The 22,506-nt window shown below is 49.0% G+C and overlaps 2 protein-coding genes across 5 annotated transcripts in view; one reads left to right on the top strand and one right to left on the bottom strand.

Moving 5' to 3' along the window:
- PEPD (peptidase D) overlaps positions 1 to 4,032 on the top strand; it is a 111,714-nt gene extending 107,682 nt beyond the window's left edge. For all 3 annotated transcript variants that reach the window (XM_027618945.2, XM_027618943.2, XM_027618944.2), the window contains 2 exons: positions 2,592 to 2,783; positions 3,506 to 4,032. In XM_027618945.2, the coding sequence (XP_027474746.1) occupies positions 2,592 to 2,783; positions 3,506 to 3,643 (330 nt within the window). In that variant the 3' untranslated portion in view covers positions 3,644 to 4,032. The remainder of the gene's footprint in view (positions 1 to 2,591; positions 2,784 to 3,505) is intronic.
- A 2,980-nt stretch (positions 4,033 to 7,012) lies between these two features.
- CEBPG (CCAAT enhancer binding protein gamma) lies at positions 7,013 to 17,064 on the bottom strand. Of its 2 annotated transcripts, none has more exons than XM_027619291.2 (2): positions 16,890 to 17,064; positions 7,013 to 10,528 (listed from the first exon to the last, which is right to left on the bottom strand). In XM_027619291.2, exon 2 carries the CDS (start codon positions 10,430 to 10,432, stop codon positions 9,995 to 9,997), a length of 438 nt encoding a protein of 145 aa, XP_027475092.1. In that variant the 5' UTR covers positions 10,433 to 10,528; positions 16,890 to 17,064; the 3' UTR covers positions 7,013 to 9,994. The 2 variants fall into 2 exon arrangements, with proteins under 2 accessions (XP_027475092.1, XP_027475093.1); XM_027619292.2 differs by lacking the exon at positions 16,890 to 17,064 and adding an exon at positions 14,994 to 15,593.
- Between the last annotated feature and the right edge of the window lie 5,442 nt (positions 17,065 to 22,506).

The following is a 22,506-nucleotide window of genomic DNA, read 5'->3' as shown; positions in this document are numbered from 1 at the left end:
AGGCACTGCCATAAGGGGCTGACCTGGGTCCTTCCTGGGACTAGCAGAGCCCAGCGCCCCTCACAGGCCCAGCAGCAGCCCCAGCCCCCTGGGCCAGCACACCGCCATGGCCTCCTCGTCTGCGGGCCCTCCAGGCACGCTTAGCAGGGGAGGGAGGCTTCTGTGGGCATTTCCAGACAAGGCTTTCCCTCCCCTTCCTACCCACTGATTCTTGAAAGGACCACCCAGCGGGCGCTTGCAGCCAGCCTTGGGGAGGCCCTGCCCGGCAGGTGGCTGCAGCCTTTCCGGGCCCCGGGTGGGCGGGGGTGAGCCTGGCCCTGCCGCCTGGCCTGGCGCCCAAGGTGCAGGGGGCTGCTTATGCAATCGTGCACGCCCTGGGGCCCACCAGCCAGTTAGCCAAGACTAGGCTGGGCCTGTTGGCTGCAGGGTATTTTGAAAGCACGAAGAATGATTTTTGGGGGGAAAAAATTGCTCAAGAGGAGCATTATTATTCAATTATTTTTTTTCCTCAAGTGTAAACAGTTAAATTTGGAGAAACAAAATCAGTTTTAATTTCCTAATTTCTATCCATCACATTGTGTACAGGGAGCCAAGAGCAGGGCCTTCCAGACATTGTTAACTGAGGTTCGTTATTCATTAGTCGCCAGAGCGCTTTTTTTCCACCAGAGAAAATTGGCAGCAAACTGTTTTATCTTTTCCAGTAAGCAGGCCTTTGTGCTCACAGAGTCTATTCTTTTGACAGATAAACATTGTAGAAAAAAAATATGGCTTTTCCTATAAAAGTCATTTGTTTTATTTCAGGCCTCCAGACACATCTGGGTCTCCTCTGCTCAGAGCCCAGTAAAAGTGGAGGCCCTGTCCGGCCTGCTGCCCTGGCGGAAGGTCTCAGGGTTGAAGGGGCGGGGGGCTCAGCCTCTCCCCTTTTGGGGGGGCTGCTCTCCACTGCCCAGCCCCCATGCTTCGCACAGGCCTGCTCGGGCAGTGCCCGCGGTGGGAGACTCCTGGGAGCTAATGCTCTGAAGGGATAAAGGTCGGGGGGTCGCGGCAGGGCCCCCTCCCGCTCTCCCCTCACCCACAATTGGATGGGCGGTCCTGAAATTTTCCGGAGGGCTTGTCTCTATACAAGCCTGAGCAGACCATCCTCCCCTGGGCGCGCCCATGGAGTGGCCCGACGTGGGCCCACAGTGACTGAGGGGGAACAGGGGGACCTGACTGTACCAGTTTGCTGCCTCTGCTGGGCCCCTGGCTTTGACAACCTTGGAGTGGAGGGAAAGGGACAGGCACCTAGCGGGTAGCACGTAGGTAAGGGACAGGGAGGGCGTGTCCAGGGCAGGCACGGAGTGGAGATGGCCGAAGGCCACCGGCCAGCCCCATAAGCACCTCTCATCCGAGCACGGGGGTGCGTCCCTGGCCCTCCTGCCTGGGCTAGCCCCTCTGGGCAGAAAGTGGCACAGGGTTGGGTGCTACTCCAGTGGGGCATCTGTGCCCAAAGCGTGAGCCATCAGGGGTCACAGTGCCTTGGTGTCCCCTCCTCCCTTCTGCCCCAGCCCGACTCAGGCCAGGTCGGGGTGGCCGTGCACAAGTTTCTCCGCGTGCCCTGCTGTCCCCACCCTCCTGGAATCCCCGTCACAGGCTTCCCTGCTGTGCCCGGCCGTGGAGGCCGAGCCAGCCTGTTTCTGGTTACCTTACATGAACCACTAATTGAAGTCTGATGTTCTTGGCCCCCAAACAGTCAGAAATGACAGCTCCGTCTCCAGCAGCCGGGCTTCCAGGCGAGAGCTGCGAGCGGGGCAGGGCAGGCTCAGAGCCCGACCAGAACGCCTGTTCACTGCCCACCCCATGCTCAGGGGCCGGGGCGGGGGCCGGATGGCGGCCTCGGGGACCCAGGGAGACAGGTGTTGGCGTTGCCGTGTGAATCGAGGGGCCCAGGCCAGGTAGGCATTCGGGGGGAGAGGGTGGCTCTGCAGGGAGCACGCCGCCACTGTCGCCTGCTCTGTGAGGGCGGGGGCCGGCCCCCCACGTGTGCTCCCCTGGGGCCACGCCCCCAGGTTCCACGCGCGTGCGCGTTCGTGCATGTGCACAGCAGCGTCAGGCCTGTCCTGGGGACAGCACCTGTTCCTCCTCCTGGAAGGCCCCACGGAAAACCTGGGTCCTGGCCTGGGGGAGCGGGGCCCAGCGCTTCTGGGGCCGGTTTCCACTCCAGCTGCCTGGAAGACACGATGCAGCGCGGGAAGCCTCGCAGCCGCCTTAAGAGCTTTTTTGGCTTCCCGAGTTTGGCTTCTGCCGCCCTGTCTGGCAGGGACAGGGCCTGGGTGAGGGCTGCCGGCTCGGGCAGCTCGGCCCGCGGGCGTGCACATAGGTGTCCACAGGGTTCCCACAGGCAGTGCGGGGGCTAACGAGGGGCAGGAACCGGCCAAGTCTGGGGGTGTCTGCAGAGAGTGGAGGGTCTCATCCGAAGTGCCCGTGGCAGTTCCAGTGAGAGCAGGGAGGGCTCAGCAGGTGGGCCTTAGGGGCCATCTGGCTGTCGCCACAGCGGGGACCCTCCATCCGTGCCAGCGCTGGGGTCCTCCGGGCCCTTCCTCTCCTCACAGGGCGTGGAACGCATCGATGAGCCTGGCCTGCGGAACCTGCGTACCACGCGGCACCTGGAGCCGGGCATGGTGCTCACCGTGGAGCCGGGCATTTACTTCATCGACCACCTCCTGGACGAGGCCCTGGCCGACCCGGCCCGCGCCTGCTTCTTCAACCGCGAGGTCCTGCAGCGCTTCCGGGGATTCGGGGGGGTGAGTGTCCACAGGCCCCGCGTCCGAGCCCCCTGGACACCCACACGCGCACACTGCAGTGCGTCACCCCTTTGTCTCGACACAGGAGCCCTAGTGGGGGTGGGGATGATCTTCACTTCCTCCCTTGAGAAGGACCCAGCATGTGCCTTCTCATGGTCTGTCACAGACCGGTGCCTCGCTCCTCAACAAGACAGATGCAGATTCTACAAAACCCCTGCCCACTCTGGGGCCCCCGTCCCCCGGGCAAGGGGCAAGGACTGGGTGGGCAGGTGGCAGGAGCAGATGGCCCCATGGGAGGAGGCTTCGTCTCAACAGCCTCCCACGGAGGCCTGGAGGCCAGCCCCTTCCATCACAGGCAAGATAGACCGTTCCTTAGAAGGGGCTCCCCCAACCCAGCGGCTGGTCTGAGCCTCTAATCTGGTGTGTGAGACCAACTCAGAAATAGTGTCTGTCATTCTTTTTTTCCCAGAGTTTTTCTTTTCTAGATTTATTTGCCAGCATGCGTGTGCACACTCACGCGCCCGAGTAGGGTGGAGGGGCCGGGGGGGGAGAGAGAGAGAGAGAGAGAGAGAATCTCAACAGACTCCCTGTTGAGCGTGGAGCCCGACACGTGGCTCAATCCAAGGACCCATGAGATTATGACCTGAGCCGACGCCCAAGAGTCGGATGCTCACCCACTGAGCCACCCAGGCGCCCCATGAGTGTCTGTCATTGTGATGCAGGTCCGGATCGAGGAGGACGTCGTGGTGACTGCTAGTGGCATGGAACTGCTCACCTGTGTGCCCCGCACGGTGGAGGAGATCGAAGCGTGCATGGCAGGCAGTGACAAGGCCTTTACTCCCTTCTCTGGCCCCAAGTAGAGCCAGCTGGGAGTGCCCAGTGGGACCAGGGACCCAGCCTGGCCACCTATCTTCACGATGGGCAGCCTCCTGCCTGGCCCTCAAGCAGTGAGAGATGGGTGCTCAGAAATCCCATGGCTGCGTCCATGTTTGAGCTTGTGGTTTCCTGGGGGGGGGGGGGGGGCCTCTTTCTTAACCTTCTGCAAGATCACACCTGAATCTGCTCTTACTCTGCTTGAATGACAGTGGCTTTTAAAGTGCTAATGGAAAAGAATTCTGCTCCTTAATTGCGACTGTAATGTGTCTTGTTGTCATTTGCATTCTTCTGCTCTGGGAAGATCCATTTCCAGTGTTTCCTCTCAAAAATCAATGTGCAGTCGAATTTGCAATAAAAAGTTTCCCAAAATGGTCCTTTGTGCACGGCTTCCTCTCTTTCTCGCTCGGCAGCGGAGCCTGGCACACACGGACCAAGAAGCTGACGGGGCAGAGAGCCGGCACAGGCGTGGAGCCACCCTGCACGGGCCTTTGCACATGAAAAGGTGAACTGCTAGAGGAAGAAGCCTTTTCTAGGACGGGGCTACTGCCTCAAAGCTAGATTTCTGAAGGGGGCAGAATTTTTATGCAGCACTTAAAGGCATAGTTCTATAAAATGTGAGACTTGCAGGGATGCCTTGTCCTTGATGCCCTTTTCATAGCAAAGCTGGCATCCACCTGAGCGACACGGCCACCTAGGACAGCTCTGTGGCAGAGGTGAGCCTTCTAGTGGCTTCCGTTTGCGGAGACCATTTGTCTTCCCTAAGTGTGAACCCACGGACCAAACTCCACTCAGGCAGGGAGTGTTCTGGGGCCAGCTGGGCCTGGTCCCCGCCGAATGCACAATGCCGTCCTCCCCTCTGCTGGCCCAGCCCCCCACCCCCCACCCCATCCCGCAGCCCTGCCCCCGCCAGGAGCAGGGGAGCTGGGTGAGAAACCGCTCCGGGCCTGTCTCTCCACAGGCCTCCCATCCAGGACTTTCCGGGGCCAAGGTGAAGGGACACCAGAGATGAAACCACAATGGGGTGAGAAACTCTGTAGCCCAAGCTAGACATTTTGAGAAGTCACTGAAGCGTTGAGGCCAAACCGATTTCTTCCTGCGGCAGTAACACAAAAGTGCTTGCAAAGTGACCACATTAAAATGAGACCACCTCGGTTCCAGATCACAGTTTACCTGGTTTGCTCCTCAGATCGATCACACCCATTTTTTCAGGTTTGCTCCAGTGCTCAGGCAGTCCCTAAGTTATTTGTGACCTTGAGCGGTTTGCAGTGATGGACTTGAGTGTCAGGAGTCTCCGTTCACCGATGTTTCTCTGCCCCGGCTGCACCTGCGGGGGACACGTCCTGGCGTCCGGGGTTTCAGCTGCCCCCGCCCCTGGATAAACCCGGGTACAGTGAGGCTAGCGCTCTAAATGGACAGTTTCGTTTGTGTTAAGAAACGCAGCTGGCTGTTATCACATCTTTCTCCTTCCTTTCCTTCAGACGCCTCATACCAAAACTGGCCGTTTCACGTACATTTTCTGTGATTACCAAGCAAGAAGGTCAAAAGAGTAAGGGGAAATCCCGTTAACTACATGTTCTTTATCACAGGGGGGCACTGGGAGCATAGGTCTGACTGGTCTCGCCCCAGGGCGGTGAGTCAGGACACCCTCCGGCGGTGTGGGGCCCTGGTGGCCGCCAGAGCCCACTCTGCCCCGTGGTCCAGAGGGTGCACCCAACTCCTCATGCCTCCAGACCCCTGCAGAAATGCACACAGCTTCAGAAACACCTCAGAGACCCTTCCAGAAAGTGGAACAGCACTCAAAAAGCCTTTCTGAAACCCTGGAAGGGTCTGGGTATTCATTCAATAAATAACTGAGCAGATACTCTGTGCTGGTATAGTATAAAACCACCATCCCTGCTCTCCGAACCTCGGGGATCCTGAGAGGCTTCGCCTTGAACAAGCAAGCACAAATCTCTTCACCCAAAAGTGCCGTGAAGGAAAGGCTGACCTTGTCTAGAGAGCCAGGGGGCTGAGACAGGAAGGAGTGAAAGGGAAAAGCGAGACAAGATGAGGCACCCAGACGTGAGCTGTTCAAAGGCGGCCTGGAGTAAAACGAGTCTGGAGAAGCCCTGCAGCCAAAGCAAAGTAATGGGGGACAGAGGACGAAGGGAAAGCAAGGCCGCAGATGAGGGGAGCCACGTCACAAGGAGACGGGTCTCCCTCTGGGTGCAGTGGGGAATGACAGAAGGTCCTGGAGAGCAGGCAGTGGTCCAAGGAGACCAAGTCCAGGCAAGGGAGGAGGACGATGGTTCTGTGCGGTGGGGGAGGGAGAGGAGCACATTTAGGGGGAAGAAGGGAAAGGTGGCGGAGCGGGAAGGCCCGGCCAGATGTAGTCATTTGGGTGACACGGAAAGTACAACAGGCCCGTTCGCTTCCAAGCCCAATTCTGCACCCCGGACCCTGCGGGCACCGCCACATACCTTCCAGGCCCAGAGTTGTGCGAGGAGTGTGCATGGCAGTACAAGACTATTCGGGGTTGGCGGTCTCCTTCGAGGACACGTACAATGCACACGGACTCTAGATACTCCCAGGCAGTGACAGAGGTCCAAAGGTGCTTTTATTGGAAAAAAAAAAGCTGGCACCTTCACAAATCATCTCTATATAAAATTCCCCAAGACAAACTATTTATGGACTCCCAAATTACAACTACTTTGTAAAAACCAAATAGGATGCACTACCCACAGAAATAATTACCGCACTACGATTGTCATTAAAATGTAGTAAGTAGAAACCTATTTCCCAAGACATGAAAAAAGCTGACAGATCACAGAAGAGTCTCTAAATGACATCTTCCCTTGAAACACTCCAATCAGCATGGATTCAGTATTGCCTCGTTCATCTGCAGAGACACCCTACAACATCACGTCAATGAAGAGGAGGTACACGCTATAAACTGTGCTGCTAGGGGAAAGGCCTTACTTCGACCTTCCCGAGGCCTCAAAGCCTCAAGGACTCATCTCTCCTACCACCGTGTGACTGGAAGCCACACACTGAGCCACGAGGCGCCCGAGCAGGCGAGCCCGCTGCTGCCTTCTCCGCCCTCGTCCGCATTCCCGGGTTAGACCGCGTGACAACGAACAGCACTGAAGAGGCCCTCTATATTCAGAGGAAATGACGTTCCCATCCATTCAGGGAAATCTAGGCTTGGACAAAAGCACCTCCTGCCCCCCCACCCTCAGCGACCCTCACCCCTGCCCTGGGCTGGGACAGCAGGGGAGACGGCCACCATTTGCCTGCTCTTCAGAGCTCTTGCACATCTGGACTACTTCTTCCTCGGGATACGAACAGAAAGAAACCCACAAGGAAATACAGTCATTATTCCAATGTTTTTTATTTCAAATTCATTGAAAGAAATAAAATTATATTTAAAAAAATAGAGTAATCTCACAAACTGAGGAAAGCCAGGAACAAAAAGAACAAGGTAAGGACTTTTTCCTGAGAGGCATCTCTAACAGCTATTAGAATGGACTTTCTCCTCCCTAGCTTTTGTCAAACAAAAAATTGCTTCCTATTTCTAAGGCATCAAAAAGCACTCTGAGTGCTAACTGGGTTGTCCAGGTATGTTTCAAGCCCTCTTTGGTGAGAAACACCAAAGGCTGATTTCTTTTAATACCAAATACTAAATTGTACATACTATTTTTATGTAAATTTCAGAATTTCACACTTGTGACCTAAATTTCAAACATCTGGTCATATTTTATCACTACCTTACTACCTCTTAGTAAGAATGTCCAAAGTATCTGAGCTCATATTCCAGTCATCGCAAGAGGCCAGATGGTAGAAGAGCTGTTCTGATCTCCCCACGTGCTGCCAACCCCATCCACAAAGCACCCATCTCGGATGACTCAGAGGCAGCTAGACGTTTACACTAAAGCCTAGTCCTAAACCACTGGACCTGCCGGCAAAGGCAGATCAAACCCTAACGGTGCATACGTAACCTACAGAACAGAAGTTACAAAAGTCATCTTACAATTCCCAGAGCTCTAAACTTACCCATTCCCCACACCTGGTTTCCCTCAATTTGATACTGATAAATCTATCAAACTGCAAACTTTCATTCCCAAACACTTCAGTAAGACAGTCAAGACAATGGTTTAACATTTTTGTTCTACGCATACATGACGGCTTGTGCTAAAGTTCCAATTTGCATAGGTAACAGGAAAGCTTGAATCAATTTTTCAAGTTTCAATCTTATGTTTGGATTTGAAGTATCGAGCGCACACCCCTGATGATTTCCCTAAAGCTTCTTCTCCAAGACAGTTAAGTCAGTTAATATAATTGGTAACCATAAATTCCATAGGGACATCAATTTCTGAAAGACATTTTTTTTTTTTTTTAGTAAACAAGAGATTACAATGTCTAACACCTTTATAGCGCTTAACGATTCAAGTGACCTAACTGTACCTCTAAATAGGTTAATTATATAACATCAATCAGCTATGAAAGATTCAGTAGGATTCTGCGGGTTACCTCCTAGTCAGTCAAAACACCTATCGACCTAGAAATAGACTGATACTCCAGCCAAAGTAAACTGGTATCAGACCCTAACAGAAACCTCGATCCTGTCTCCTGGCTCTCCGGGGAGCTAACCCTCCTGGGACAGTGGCTCTCATGGAACAACACTGGGTTCCAGTCACCAAGGCCCAGAGGCTTTGCTGAGTTGCAGGTCACGGTGGTATTTTTACCTGCCCAGACCGCACTTTTGCACCAACCCAAGGGTGCAACTTGAGTCCCATCCTGGTTACACTGTTCCAGGTGCTAGTAAGAAACAATATGGCCAAAAACTAAGTGACCATGTTCAAATAAGATACCTGGTAACACAAACTTTTTAATCAGATGTGACTCAGTCTTTTGTCACCAGCCTAGACACACACACACAGAAATACACGAAAGCCAAAAAATCTGAGCTAGGATTGTGCTAAAAAAAGGAAAAAAAAGAAATCAACAAGGACAATCAAAACCACCAACACTGATATAAACCAGACCCTAGCGATCACCGACTTTAGCGACTGCCATTTTTTAGTCTCAACAAAAATGTCAATATCCTGAGTTTTATCAGTATTTTCTTTCTAAAATAATTTATGGGACACAAAAGCATACAAATGAACAAACAGAAGCAGTGGTACAAAAGTCTAGAAGAGCCCACTAACTAGAAAAAGAAACGTCACAAAAACAATATAAAAAGATGTATTTAAGTGAAATAAATTAAAGGTTAAACCTTACGCTTTCAAGTTTTCTTAGACTGTTATTTTGGGAGACAGCAGAGAGTTGATGACATTATTTTTCTAATAATGACTTGGTTAACATCAAACGCCAGATGATCCTTCACAAGAAATTTTTGCCTTTAATAATCATGGCCCCACTGAAGATATCTGGACACAGGAGAAACTACCTAAATCCCAATCGGTCAACTGTTAAGGCATCTGTCTACTAACTTGGCTGTCAAAATGGTATTTTAAAAATATTTACTTACTTGACCAGCATCTACAGAAACAAAAATTGTAGTTTACAGATACAAGTTTCTCTAAACTCTTGGGGGTTTTTCGTTGTTAGAAAACAAAGTAATGCCAATCCAATAACCCAAAGGTATCCTGAAAGCATAATTCTAATATGCTTTACCTTTATTTTTAAGAAACCTATTTGCCTCCTAATCATTAGTATTTTTAAGCCACTGGCTGTATATTGCCTTTAAAACGTAATGGAATTTACTTAACCTGGCACCGCTACTCAAAAACTTATACTTGTTAGGGGAGAACAGTACTAATTAGGCTAAAACAAGGTTTATGTTATACATAAAATCACTCCAAATTACAAAGTGATTGATTTCTATAGCCCTAAGGATTTTTAATACATAATTTAGAAAAAAAACCACAAATAGATTAACATAGATGGCATTCAACTTCTCTTAGTCTAATTAACCATCTCCAATAAAACCACGACCGTTCTGCGGGACCTGCCAATTCCCCATTCCTTTTATCAACCTACAAAAGAAGCATTTCTTGGGAAGTGAGGATTTATTAAGAATATCAAGGTCCAGGGCTTTTTTTTTTTTACCATATACCTTAAAAATTTGTTTCATCCCCACAAAAAAATCCGTATCATTTAAAACTAGATACTCAAATTACATGGCTAACATTCTTAGCTAATCAACTCTTCAGCGCTGATTCTAGAAAACAGCCTTCAGTGGGTCTCCGAATAATGGGACAAGACAAGGTTCGGCCGTCGATACGAGTGACGTACGTAGTCACACCTTTAACGTTCAAGTCACAAGGCGTGAGGTTTGGGAGGGGTGAGGTCTACTGCCCTGCGTTGTCAGAAGTCGTATTCTCAGTGCTAGGGGGTGGCACATTATCCGCAAGGTTGTGTGCGTGCTCAAGAAACAAATCTTTCAATACGCTTAATTCCTTAGTCAGCAATTTAATTTTTGCTTCCAACCGTTCATTCTCTTCTTTGAGCTGGTTCACTCTCTGCAGCGTGTCCTGTGCTTTCTGCTTGCTTTTCAACCGGCTCTTTTTCACAGCCATGTTGTTCCTCTCTCTGCGCTGACGATACTCATCGCTGTTGCGATCCATGGGCGAGCTCTTTTTGCTTTGCTTGCTTGGGGCCACAGCCTTGCCTCCTCCCCCGGGGCCAGCAGGCACCAGCTGAGGAACCTGCTGTAAGCCACCGGCAGGAGCCTGAGTATGAATAACACTTATTCCCGGAGCACTATTCTGCTGGGCTATCTTGCTCATTTGGGCGCTGTCTCTTGCTGACACAGAACAGGCAGAAATGAGGGCAAGGTGATCAATGGTTTCCACACTAAGCTGCCAAGAAATCTTCACATGCACCTAGTTAAAAAATAAATTGCATTAAAATGTTTGAAATGACAAGATCAAATGAGATTAAACTTGCATGTACCTAACAGCAGGCCAACATTAATTGATTATGCGGAGAAAAGTCTACAGCAACTGCCAACTGTTCCAATGTTTCAGAAGTCTAAATCATTTAATTTAGAAAGGTAAGTTAGTACAGGAGCACCATAAGGCCAAATTCAGCCCACCTGCATCCCTGAGGGTACTGCCCGTCTGTGATTGTTATCAAAAATGGAAGGAAAAACAAAAGAATACTGCTAATTAGGTAGCAGAGAGGAATAGCACTTGGCAATCTGCCAGAAAGAAATTTGAGCTGTTTGGGTGAAACACATAAAACCTAAGTTCAATTATGATAGAAGAGACACCTGCAAAGAAAGGGGGACAAAGTTTCAATTGTTGGCTCAGGTCAAAACAATCCTGCGGCAGAGTGCCCGATCTCCACGACTCATCAGGATCACTGCATGCTCCTTACACCAATATGCAGAGACCTAAGTCACCAAGGACTTGACTTTTCTCCCGGAGTACATCTTTATGGAATATTCTGAAAAGACTTCTTTGGGGGGGGGGGGGGGCGGGGGCTTTTGTTTTGTTTTTAATGACCTCAAAGATAGTAGTTTACATAGATTTCTTAAGTTAGCTTCTTGGATCAGAGATTTAGGAGCTCTGGGACCTCCAGTGTGCTGCCCCATCCCACCAGGCTGCTTCTAACAGTGTTTTTTTTTTTTTCCTTCTTGACATAATTTATAAACACATCTCAACACAGGCAACCTGAAACCACAAGGAAAGAAACAAAAGCCCTAATGATGCACCCAAGGAAGAGCAAGTATAGGGCTGAGGCTAGACAGAAAGACCGCGCCGGCACCCACTTGACAAGGGAGACATGGCTCAGAGGGAATGCCAACCCTCGAGTGTTCCTGCACTGCTGCCCGTAGAAATGAAGCCACAGTTTCAGAAACTAGTCATGCTTGGATTTTACTATCAATCCAACTAGGTCATTACAGCTGCCTCAAGATGTGTCAAAAGCATACCTATCCGATCATGAGGCCACTTCAAGACAAACTGACTCAGCGAATGAGCCATGTCCACCACAAAATCATAGCACTCTTGGAAATTCAGAAAGCAGTGTTATGGTTCATAACTATCCTGTTCTCTTTTCACAAAACTGCTAAACCTACATCAGTGGATAAAACCTGGAGCCAGAATTATGATGCCTCAAATGAGTACATCTCACAACTCTTTGAGAAAAACTCAGTAAACACCAGTAGCTTCACCCAAACCTTTAGCCAGGTCTGCTTTTAAAAATCTTTCCTTTTAAAAAGTCCGTATTATCATTACTTTCAATTGTTTTCAAAGCCATGCATGCAGCCCTGAGTTAGTGGGTCATCTGTTCTCACTCCAAAAGTACAGCAAAAGAGAAAGCTTCCTTCCAAACCATGGATGGATATCTACACAGAGTCTATCTTCAATAATGGACATTTCACAATCTCCCTGGATAATTTATTATGTTGCCTATTTTTTTCTTCCAGTTAAACAGTGGCAGTTCAGTATTAACTTGGGCCACCTTACCACTAATAGTGGCCACCCACATTATTGCTTATTTATTTGGTGTAAAGTGAGCATAAGAATTTTAGTCGACTTTTAAAAACGTTAACACTTCTCCAGAGATTATCTCAACCATCATGATCATGGTCATCTTATTTAACTTTTTAAATTTTTCATATACCAATTATGGTTTTAACCTTTAAAGCTAACCAATCTCTAGAGACAGCTCAAAGAGAACAATGATCCAAAAAGCACAGAGCAGGAACCAGGTCAATTCTTGTCTTGGCTCTGGCTCCCCCGGTTTTGCTCTGGACCTATCTCTTCCCCTCTTTGGGCCTCGACTTCCCCATCTGCAAATGAGGGATACAGAATGGTAAGATGCCTTCTGACTCTGAAAATACACCATGAACTTCAGTCACTAAAAACTCTTTTCTACCCCTTTATGCTTTGCTTTTTATTCCCAAGTCACTAAAAACTTTTAATACAGGCTCCAAATTCAGGGATGTTCATGCCCATTTTTGTACCCGAAGATATGGGAATGGGGAAGAGCTCTTTTACCTCAGCCTGACTCATTCCGGTAGGGTACTAGAGTAGGGGGGGACTTTGAAGATGTACTCATTGCTTGAAAAACAAAGAAACTATCAAATTGGTAAAAATGTAAGCAAGGAAACTTGGAAATAATAAAAATAATTCAAAAATGTTTTTTTATTTAAGTTCCTCAACCAAAGCCAAGGAAGTAAGTTTTAAGTGAAAAAATATCCATTAAGGAGAGTAAACCAAGTAAAGGGGGGGGGGGGGTCAAAGGGCCAAATGGTCCAAGAGAGTTAACTCCAGATTATCAATTGTGTTTTTACACAAGCAAAATAGCTACCTCCAAAGTTACACATTTCACAGTTTCCACTGTCATTTATGCTTTTGTTCCTTCCATACTGAGCACCTACAATGGGGAAAAAAATTAGTTTATTTCAAATCTGGATATTCAACCCTAAATGAAAGACTGGCTCCTGTGAGGACAAATACTACCAAAGTTCATTCCACAGGAAGCAGGGTGGTGCCTCGTTTCCTTAGATGTGAATCATTCAGGCAGGGAGCAGGAAAAAAAACTGAAGAGCAGTAGTTCTCAAAGTGTGGTCCCTGGACCAGCAGCAGCATCATTTGGTAACTTGTCAGAAATGCAAATTCTCAGGCTACCCCGGACATAAGAATCAGGAGCTCTAGGAATGGGGCTGAGCAGTCTTGTTTCAGAGGGACCTCCAAGTGATTCTGTTGACACTGAGGTTTGAGAGCCAATGCTGCAGATTAACAATGGATCTTTTTTTTTTTAAAGATTTTATTTATTTATTCATGAGCGACGGGGGGGGGCGGGGGGAGAGAGAGAGAGAGAGAGAGAGAGAGAGAGAGAAGCAGAGGGAGAAGCAGGCTCCCAAGGAGCAGGGAGCCCGATGCGGGACTCGATCCCAGGACCCTGGGATCATGACCTGAGCCGAAGGCAGACGCTTAACCATCTGAGCCACCCAGGCGCCCTAACAATGGATCTTAAGAAAGACGTCTGATTGAGTAAACTTTTTTAAATTCAAATTTCTTAATTCAAGTAGTGTTCATTCAAATCAGTAACACACTGAAAACTCAGAAAGGTTAGAATGAGTAAAACAAACTTCTCTTAAGTTTCATTTGGGAAAGTAAACTTGTTAAGAATTTTCCTAATCCGCCTGTCACTTTTTTTTCCACGTTATATACAACCAAATACTCCTCCCCATGCTCCCCAAAATAAAATTAAAAAAAAAAAAGATTTTATCCATTTGAGAGAGAGAGAGAGCACAGATAGGCAGAGTGGCAGGCAGAGGGAGAGGGAAAAGCAGGCTCTCCGCCAAACACGGAGCCCGACGCGGGGCTCGATCCCAGGACCCTGGGATCATGACCTGAGCCGTAGGCAGACGCTTAACCAGCTGAGCCACCCAGGCGCCCCCCACAAAATAAATTCTTAACTCATATATCCTCAGTGAGCATCTACACTCCAAAATATTCACAGATGTTTCTCCGTTACTCCCAATCTGTACACCCACCCACCTCCCAAAAGAACTTAAAACCACCATCCCTCTCCATCCTACCACCACGGAATTACCTCCGGCTGCCATCATCTCCCCAGGGGGCACTCGTCCCTCCAGTTTAGCAGTGCACCCTCCAGCCACTGTCGCCAGACCAACGGGGCACGGAAACCTGCGCTAGTGTCCAGCATCAAACTGAAGGTATTCACTCTCTCTCCAGCCCTTGCTCCCTTACGCTTCACACCTCAGTAATACCGAACCACTACCAATCCCCTAAATGGTCATGCTTTCTCTTTTCTTTGTGTGGCTGTCCAATTTGTTCCCCTAGTTTCTCTGTCAATGCCAGTTCTATATTGTGGCTCCCTGTAGACTAAGCTAGAGGCAGGACTCTTGTCTTCATATCCATACGCCCAGCATCTAGTGCAGGGGCTAGCCATAGAGTGGTGGTGCTGGAGAAATATTTGTCCAATACTGGCTCAGAGGCTAAGAGAAAACATTTATTTTTATAAATGTCCTATATAGAAATGATATTCTCTAGCATTAACATCTCTTAAAACAACCACAATTAAATCAAGAGTGTTAGGAAGATATTATAGTCTTCCAACCCTAAGTTCTTGGTCTTTCTTAAAGGTGTACAGGAAAATAAAAATACAATTCCACTTGATACTTCGAGTGCCCAGTCTATACAATGAACATTTCTTGTCTGGTCTTTTCTTCGTCTCAGTTAAGAACCTTTATTTTCTATTTAGCCAGTTATGTGTTCCCATGAATAACCTCAAGTTCTTAGGTATGTTTTGCCAGGGTCTGACAACTCTACTATACGTGATGTCAAGGTAAGCAAAGTCAATACATACCCAAATGAGCAGGATTTCTATTTAGTTGCCACTGCTTGCTTCATGACCCAACACGGGGGTCCATGAAGAAGGGTACCTCCCTTTGGGGAGTACATGAGTGGTCCACTGGAGTATGGAGAAAATATACATTCGTCTTTTTTTTAACATCATCTTTTTAATTTTCCTTTGGTAGGATTTACAACATACAAAAATAAAACAGTACACACGTTGTTTATAAATATACCCCTATGAGGAAATCATACTCAAAAAAAAATTTTAACTGATAGGGCTGGAAAGCCAAAAAGGTAGGAGACCAATGTACCTACAAGAACCGGTGGAAGCACTCACTCCCAAGACTATACAACATACCTGGAATTGTGGCTACCCCCATTTACCATTACTGTGATCAGGTGAGGCAATCCTAGACCATAAGACCAAATTCAGCACCATGAGGTCCTATTTGTCTTTACCAGGGACTCACCATGTGCTGTTTAAATCCCTACAGAAGAAACCACCTCTCCAAGATCAGACAACTGCTAACAGTCATGTTATGCTCTGGAGAACTTAAAAGATATTCTGAAAAAATGAAATTTTGTTTCCTCCTGTTTTTCAGACAGGTATTAAAAATGACTGAATCAGCCAAGTGCACCCACCAGAAGCAGGAATCAAGAAATCAAAAAATTCTTCAACTCACTGGCATCCTGTAATTACTTAGCCTTGTTTATAGTAAGTTTTCCCAGAAACAGACTCCACTTTAAGAACAGCTCATCCCCCATACTGATCAAGTGGTAATAGCTGACCAGATTTTAACTTTTCAGTATCAAGAACTTTAAGATGCAGAATTTCTTGGTCAAGCAAGCCCTTACAGTATTTTCTTTCCGAAATTTATTTGGGAGTCGCGTTATCCTACCTGAACTTAAGGGCAATCTCTTCACGTAAGGATTCGCTGAGTGTAGGCTCAGAAAGAGAACTACCAATTTTTGTGTAACCCACTAACCTGAAAACCTTTCTGAAACTGACACGTTTTAAGGTGCCAGATTACAACATGAACCTCAGACACCAGGCCAACCAAACAATCAAACCTTCCGACGAATAAAAACATACAAGCCCCCGCGGAAGAACAGATGATCCTTCCCCCTCAAACATGCATCTCCATCCTCTTCATCTAGACCGCTCTGCTAGTTATTTTCCTATGTTCGCTGCGACAGGCTAAAGAAGCGCTCCGTTTCTGGCCCTTCTCTTTCCTATTCCACTTGTGGTAGCTGCACGTTCATCCAGCTTCGTTCAGCGGTCAAGTGCAGGATATTCAAATTACAGCTCCGTAAGTAAGCACAGGATTAGCTCTGTAAAGTCACGGACTTAAAATTCAACTACTTTCGCTACCCACTTGAACGCTCTACTAACTTCGGAACCGAAGTCTCGCCTCCCCTCACGGAGCGGTCTTGGAGGGGCGGGCAAGATCCGATGTGGCACTACAGCAAGGGACGGTCCACCTACTGCTGTTCTGGGGAACACCCTGTATCCCCAGGGGCCAATACGCGCCTAGCCTGTCACCACTGCCCGCTTCTCCAACAGAGGCCGGGTGCCGGAGGGGGCACACCTCGTCCCCCGCCCCGCCCCGTCCCGGGCCGGCGGCGAGGGGCGCCCGGGGAGAGCGCGGGGGTCTGCGGGTGGCGCCACGGCGCTGGGCCGCGGCCAGGGATGAGCTCAGCGGCCCCGGCGGGTGTTGCCAGCAGGTTGCATCAGACGCCGCGCGGGGCCGCCGCCCGCGCCGCGGGCCGCGCGGGGCCTTCCCGGCCAGCCGGCCGCCTCAGGCCGGGCTGGGTCTCCTCGGGCCCGGCCGGCAACCAGGAGAGCGGCCGGCTCCGCCGCGGCCTCCTCCTCTTCCCTCAGCCCGCCCGCCCGCGGCCTCCTTACCTGCGCCTCCAGCCCGCCCGCCCCCAGGCGGCCTCCACTCCGAGCGGCCCCGCGCGGCGCGACGGACCCAGGCCTCGCAGCCCGCGAGTCAGCGAGGAGGAGCGACGGTTACGAAACCGGCAGCCTCCGCCCGTTCCGCCGCCGCCGCCACCGGCTTCCCCTCCTCGCCCGGGCCGCGCGCGCCGCCGCCGCCACGGCCAATAGGAACGCCGGCCTGAGGGCGACGCGCCCGCCCCTCGCGACGGGCGGCGCCGCCAGCCAATCGCGAGCGGCCTGGCTGCGGGAGGCGGGCACGTGGCGGAGGCGGTGGCCGAGGCGCGGCGCGGCGCGGCGCGGCGGGGCGGCGGGGCGGCGGGTGTGGCGGGAGCGGACCGAGGCTCTTGGCACCGCCCGCATCCTCGGCGGTTGGCGCGGGGCGGTGGCTCCGGGCTGTGGGAGACCCGCGGCGAGAAAGGACCTGTGAGAGTTGGAGGCGTTGGGGAGCTGTAGCCTTGCGAAGGCAGCACCTGTCTTTGGGAGGCACAACTTCCTGCGGTGGTTTTTTTCAGTCGCCGAAGTCCGTCGGGGTTTCGCCGCGTCCTCGGGGAGGCCCCCTGGGCATCCGCAGGGACCGTCCCGCGGAGCGGCCCACGACACGCGCCTCCCGGGACGCGGGGCGCCCGACGGAGCCTGGGGGGAGGTGCAGGACCTCACGGCCGCTAAGGCAGCTGCCAACTTGCGGGAAAAGTGGTAGAGCCACGTTTTCCCAGCGTAGGCTTAGGACTGATGTCACATTGGTGAACGCTGCAAACTGTGGTTCGTTGTCACCGGAAAACGAATCGGGTTTGCGCGACCGATTCCCGTGTGGCGTCATCCAGGTGAACAGACTGAGAGATGGGATCTCAAAAAAACGCATGGCAGTCCAGTTTTATGTATCCAATGACACCACAGGAGGATCTGAAAGCGTCTGAAACCAGGAAGCAGCGCGCTGGGTGGAGGACAGAGCCAGCGCGATAGGTTTGATTGCTTCCTCTTTAGCAATTCTTATCGTACAAAAAATAAGAGTCTTTGAAAGAGGAAACATTTCTTCATCGCCCAGGCCAGGGCACCAGTTCTCCGCGTAAGATTGTTTCGAGGAATCAGCAAAGAGATAATAAAAACCTTTGCAAAAACTAAAGATAAAACAAAATTAAAAGGGCTGCAACTAAAAGCGAACAGCCTTAACCATAGAAACATACTTGGTAGCAAGACATAATACCATCAAAACCACTGTTTCTTTTACTTTGGCCTTCAGTGTTCTGATTTGAAATTTCTTTGATCAAGATTTTAGCACTGTTAAAACTAGATTGTATTTTATTGCTTACAGAATCATAATTTTGCCCTCACCACTTGCCAATCACTTAAAAGTCGTATAGAAAAAAAAAGTTTTGTAGGTATACTCATTTATCCTCTGGCTTGCTGACCGCTCTGCCAAGCTGCTCTAGCGTTCTCTGTGTCTGGGCAGGTCTTCACACTCAGCAGGTCTGGTCAATGCCAAGGAGACTCAAGTATTTATTTCCTCTTCAGCTGGCAGCTGGTAATTCTTCTACTTAGTTTACAAATATTTTTTGGTGCTAACTACCTGCTAAGCTGTGGGCTAAGTGCTGGAGATTCAGCAACGAACAAGACAAACACAGCCCCTGCCTACATGAAGCTTGCCCCTAGAGCCAGGGAGACAGACATTCAGTAATTACACAATTTTTCTGTTACCACTTTCATAAATACGACAAAAAAGAAGTACAAGATGCTGTGAGATTATAAGAAGGGAACCAGATGTGGTCTGTGGTTCAGGGAAGGTCTAACAGATGAGTAGGGTTTGCCTAGGTAGTGCAGATGGAAGTGCATGTACCAGTCAGAGGAAATGCCTTGTCTAAAGGTTTTATGATGGGAGAAATGTCAGGCCAGAGTAGTGAGGCGCAGTGTCCCAGTGTCCCAGTGGAGACTGGTGAAATTAACAAGGCCTGTGGCCCAGGAAGAGTTCTGATTTTTACCCTAAGAGGATAAGAAGCCTTGGAAAGCTTTGCTCTCACCGTAAGGAAATGAGGAGAGCCTCGCCGAGGCTGTCTCTGGGTTGAGGAAATCCACCGTGTTGCTCTCTTCCAAGTCACAGGGACCTAAACCCTCATAAGAAAGGTTTCCTGCATAGATCTCTGCCTCACTGATACCTGATCCATATTCTACAAATCCAAAGAGTTTGTAAACAAGTAGTACATTAAAATCCCCTCTAAAGGACTTGAGAGGTAGGATGTCTTGTTAGTTGATTATGCTACTTACCTGAGACCTACTATGATTATCTTAGTTACCTAACAGGTGTGGACTGTAGTATCAGGCTCTTCTCTCCACAGCTTAACCTCTTAATGGTTGTGTGACCTTGGGCAAATTATGTAACCTCTCGGTCATCTGCAAATAGGGATAACGACAGTATCTACCCAAGAGGATTGCTGTGGGGGTTAAAGGAGTCAATGTGTGTTTGGCCCCCAGAATGGTACCTGCTTGCTGCATGGTAAGAACTCAAAAGTAGTAGCTGTTATTACTATGATGCTCATACATGAATTATAAACAAGTTATATCATAGAATTATAGGATACTAAAATACACTTCAAAACAAGGTCAAGCTGTGCTTCATGTAGCTTTGATGATTCATTCAGCCACTGAATATTAAAGGTGTTCATGTGCTCACATGGTACGCACCCATGTAGTGTATCCTAAAATGTGTTTTTTGGAATAGTTCCCCTAGTTACCATATCTTATTTCACTTGCGTCTGTAGAGTAAGGAAAAATTTGGTAATTTCAAATCTCTTATTGTTTAGAAAGCCAGATCAATAAAAGTTTACTATGCAAACTTATGCATGTATCTTAAATGTATCTTAAGTACTTATAATACTTAAGTACTTATCATAAATTTATATTTGGAAAGTTTCTCAAAAATTAATATACCAAATTAACCATCTCTGACAGGCGATCTGGGCCATATCTATATTTTGAGCATTGAGACAATGCCACATGTCTGCCTCTCAGTAGGTATTTACTGCAGTATATTAGCATTACTAGGACAGGGATCATCAACCATTCTGTACTGGTAAGGGCCCTTTTATTGGAAATAACTGCAAACCATCTCTGCCCAGCCTTAGCAGAAAGAAGGACTTGGTCAAAGATTTTAGGGCCCTCTTCATGAAATACCCATGCTATATCAGAACCAAGAACTCAAATGTCTTCACATCTGTCTCTGCCTTTCTGTCCGTGTGTGTGTGTGTGTGTGTGTGTGTGTCTGTGTGTCTGTGTGTGTGTGCCTATTGGTTTCATTGATCTTTTCCTTGCACACCAACTTTCTTCACCCAGTCACTGACAGCCTCAATGTTCACAGTTTGGGTCACTAAAGAAAAGCCGACTCTCTTTTTAAGTCCCTGTTAGAAAAGTCTTAGGCAAGGACTCTGGGATCGCGATGCCCAGCTGGGTCAAGTGCTCATCCCTGAAATAACCAAATGGCCAGGAACAGGTCACGATGCACTGACAAGGCAGCTCGGGAGGGAGTGGCTGAGGCACTTCCCAAAGGAAAAAGGAGTGCTGAGCAGACACATCCAGGAATATCCACTTCACATGGCGGATCACACTGGGGTCACTCTGATGGAGCCTCCTTTGCTCTGGCTGCCTGATTTGTGCTTCCCCATGTGATATGCTCCCCATGCCTGAAGGCAAAACTTATACCTCATTTTACCTTTGGAAGCACTGTTTGGAATCATAATGGCTACGATGCTGAATGGTTGTTTTAGGACACTGTAACTTTTGTAAGCGTGTCCAATGCCTGAAAGAGAAAGATCTGACATGGTTTAAACTTGAACAGTTAGTAAATACTGTGAATGTCCATTATACAGCCCTTCGCCACATGTCAGACTTCGTTATCCCATGAGTTAAGATGTCACCTGTGCACTTAAGAATAGCACATGTCGTCTGTGAGCACGGGGGTGGGTGCGTACCATGTGAGCACATGACGATAGGTACAGACCATCCACACACAGGAGGAGAGTTGCATGCATCTGTGGGCATGAGGCTAGGCACCTGCCGTCTGGGCATATAACGATAGGTATGTGCCATCTATATACATAAGGCCATGATGTCATGCATATCAGGAGAGCTCATCTGTATCTTTTGTGGGCCCAGAAGGGTCTTATTCTTATATCTTCACTTCCCTGAATAAGCACTGATTACCTGCTACATAATAATTGTAATGCAAATTATTCCAGTGCCTATGAAGCACAAAACTGAAGATAAATGGGTGTTTGGTTTTTGTCTTTTGTTATTGGCTTATGTATGATATATATGACACCAGTCTCCGTCATGGCAGTGTGATGGGCTTTGGAGACAGACAAGAGTGATGTTGGCTGTATTTAACATAGCTAAAGCTCTGTTCCTCATGGGTAAAGAAGGTTGACAGTACATATCTCATAGAGTTGTTATAAGGATTAAGTAAACTGACATGAAGCTAGCATGGTGTCGGCACATGGGAGGCATAAAAATAATTTGTCCATCCAAAAAGCATTTGCTACCTAGGACCCAGTTCTTGGTTTCTTTTCTTTAAGAGACAGCGTGTGCATGCACATAGTGGGCAGGCGCGGGGCAGGGCAGAGGGAGAGGGAGAGAGAATCCCAAGCAGTCTCCACGCTCAGCACTGAGCCTGATGCAGGACTGACCTCATGACCCTGAGATCATGACCTGAGCCGAAATCAAAAGTCGGACACTTAACCGACTGGGCCACCCAGACGCCCCGTTGTCTTCTTTTTTCTTTGCAAAGGTTTCTGGGGAAACATCTGAGATTTGGAGAGGCAAGCACAATGTAGCAGTCTTTGTGAAGACAGGGACATCCCCCCCCCCCCCACCTCTGTGAATGATCCCATTTCTTCAGCCCAGGGGAGCTGCTTTGATGCCTGGAGGATTTGTGCTTTTGTAAACATCATGAATCAGCCCCCTTGGCTGTGGGATCAACTCTGCAAAGAAGAAGCAGAAGTAGTGTTTGTGCCGAAGGGCCTGTCCTCAAGAGACCTTGATGATGGTCATGGGACCATGTTAGTGCTGCAGTGCCTCGTGGTGGGGCTCCAGGAGCTGGCCAAGAAATACTTGGTGAGGGAGGTTGGAGACCATCTCAACTTTGCTGACTATTCTAGTTCGTGCTGGCCCTCTGCTTTCTTCTCAGTGGCATAGGATTTAACATTCAAATGCACACTGTGGTGCTTTTTGCTATTCTCCTGTCTGCTATACTCTGTTCTTGTCTCATAGAAAGAGAGGGTTCTGTTTTATGCGCACAATGCTGTGCCAGGTACTTATGAGGGGGGCACGCGGCAGGAGGCCATGAGTGTCTCTGTTCCGAATGGGGATCCGGAAGCGTGGCGGGGGGAGGGTTACACCACGACGTCTACTGCAGTCCACCTCTTCCAGGGCTTGAATCCACTTACTACCAACAATAAATTAATCCCACCTGTGAAGAGCTTCTCCAGGATTCTGGATGGTCTCCTTTCCTGGAAAGATTTGCCAGAAGATAGCTAGTAGACGAACTACAGTGCCTACTGCTGCAATTGTCCTCAAGGCTACACCAATATTCATCACC

Source organism: Zalophus californianus, chromosome 17, assembly GCF_009762305.2.
Source record: "Zalophus californianus isolate mZalCal1 chromosome 17, mZalCal1.pri.v2, whole genome shotgun sequence".
In the NCBI taxonomy this organism is placed as follows: Eukaryota; Metazoa; Chordata; class Mammalia; order Carnivora; family Otariidae; genus Zalophus; species Zalophus californianus.
This window is presented reverse-complemented; position numbering and strand designations above follow the sequence as displayed.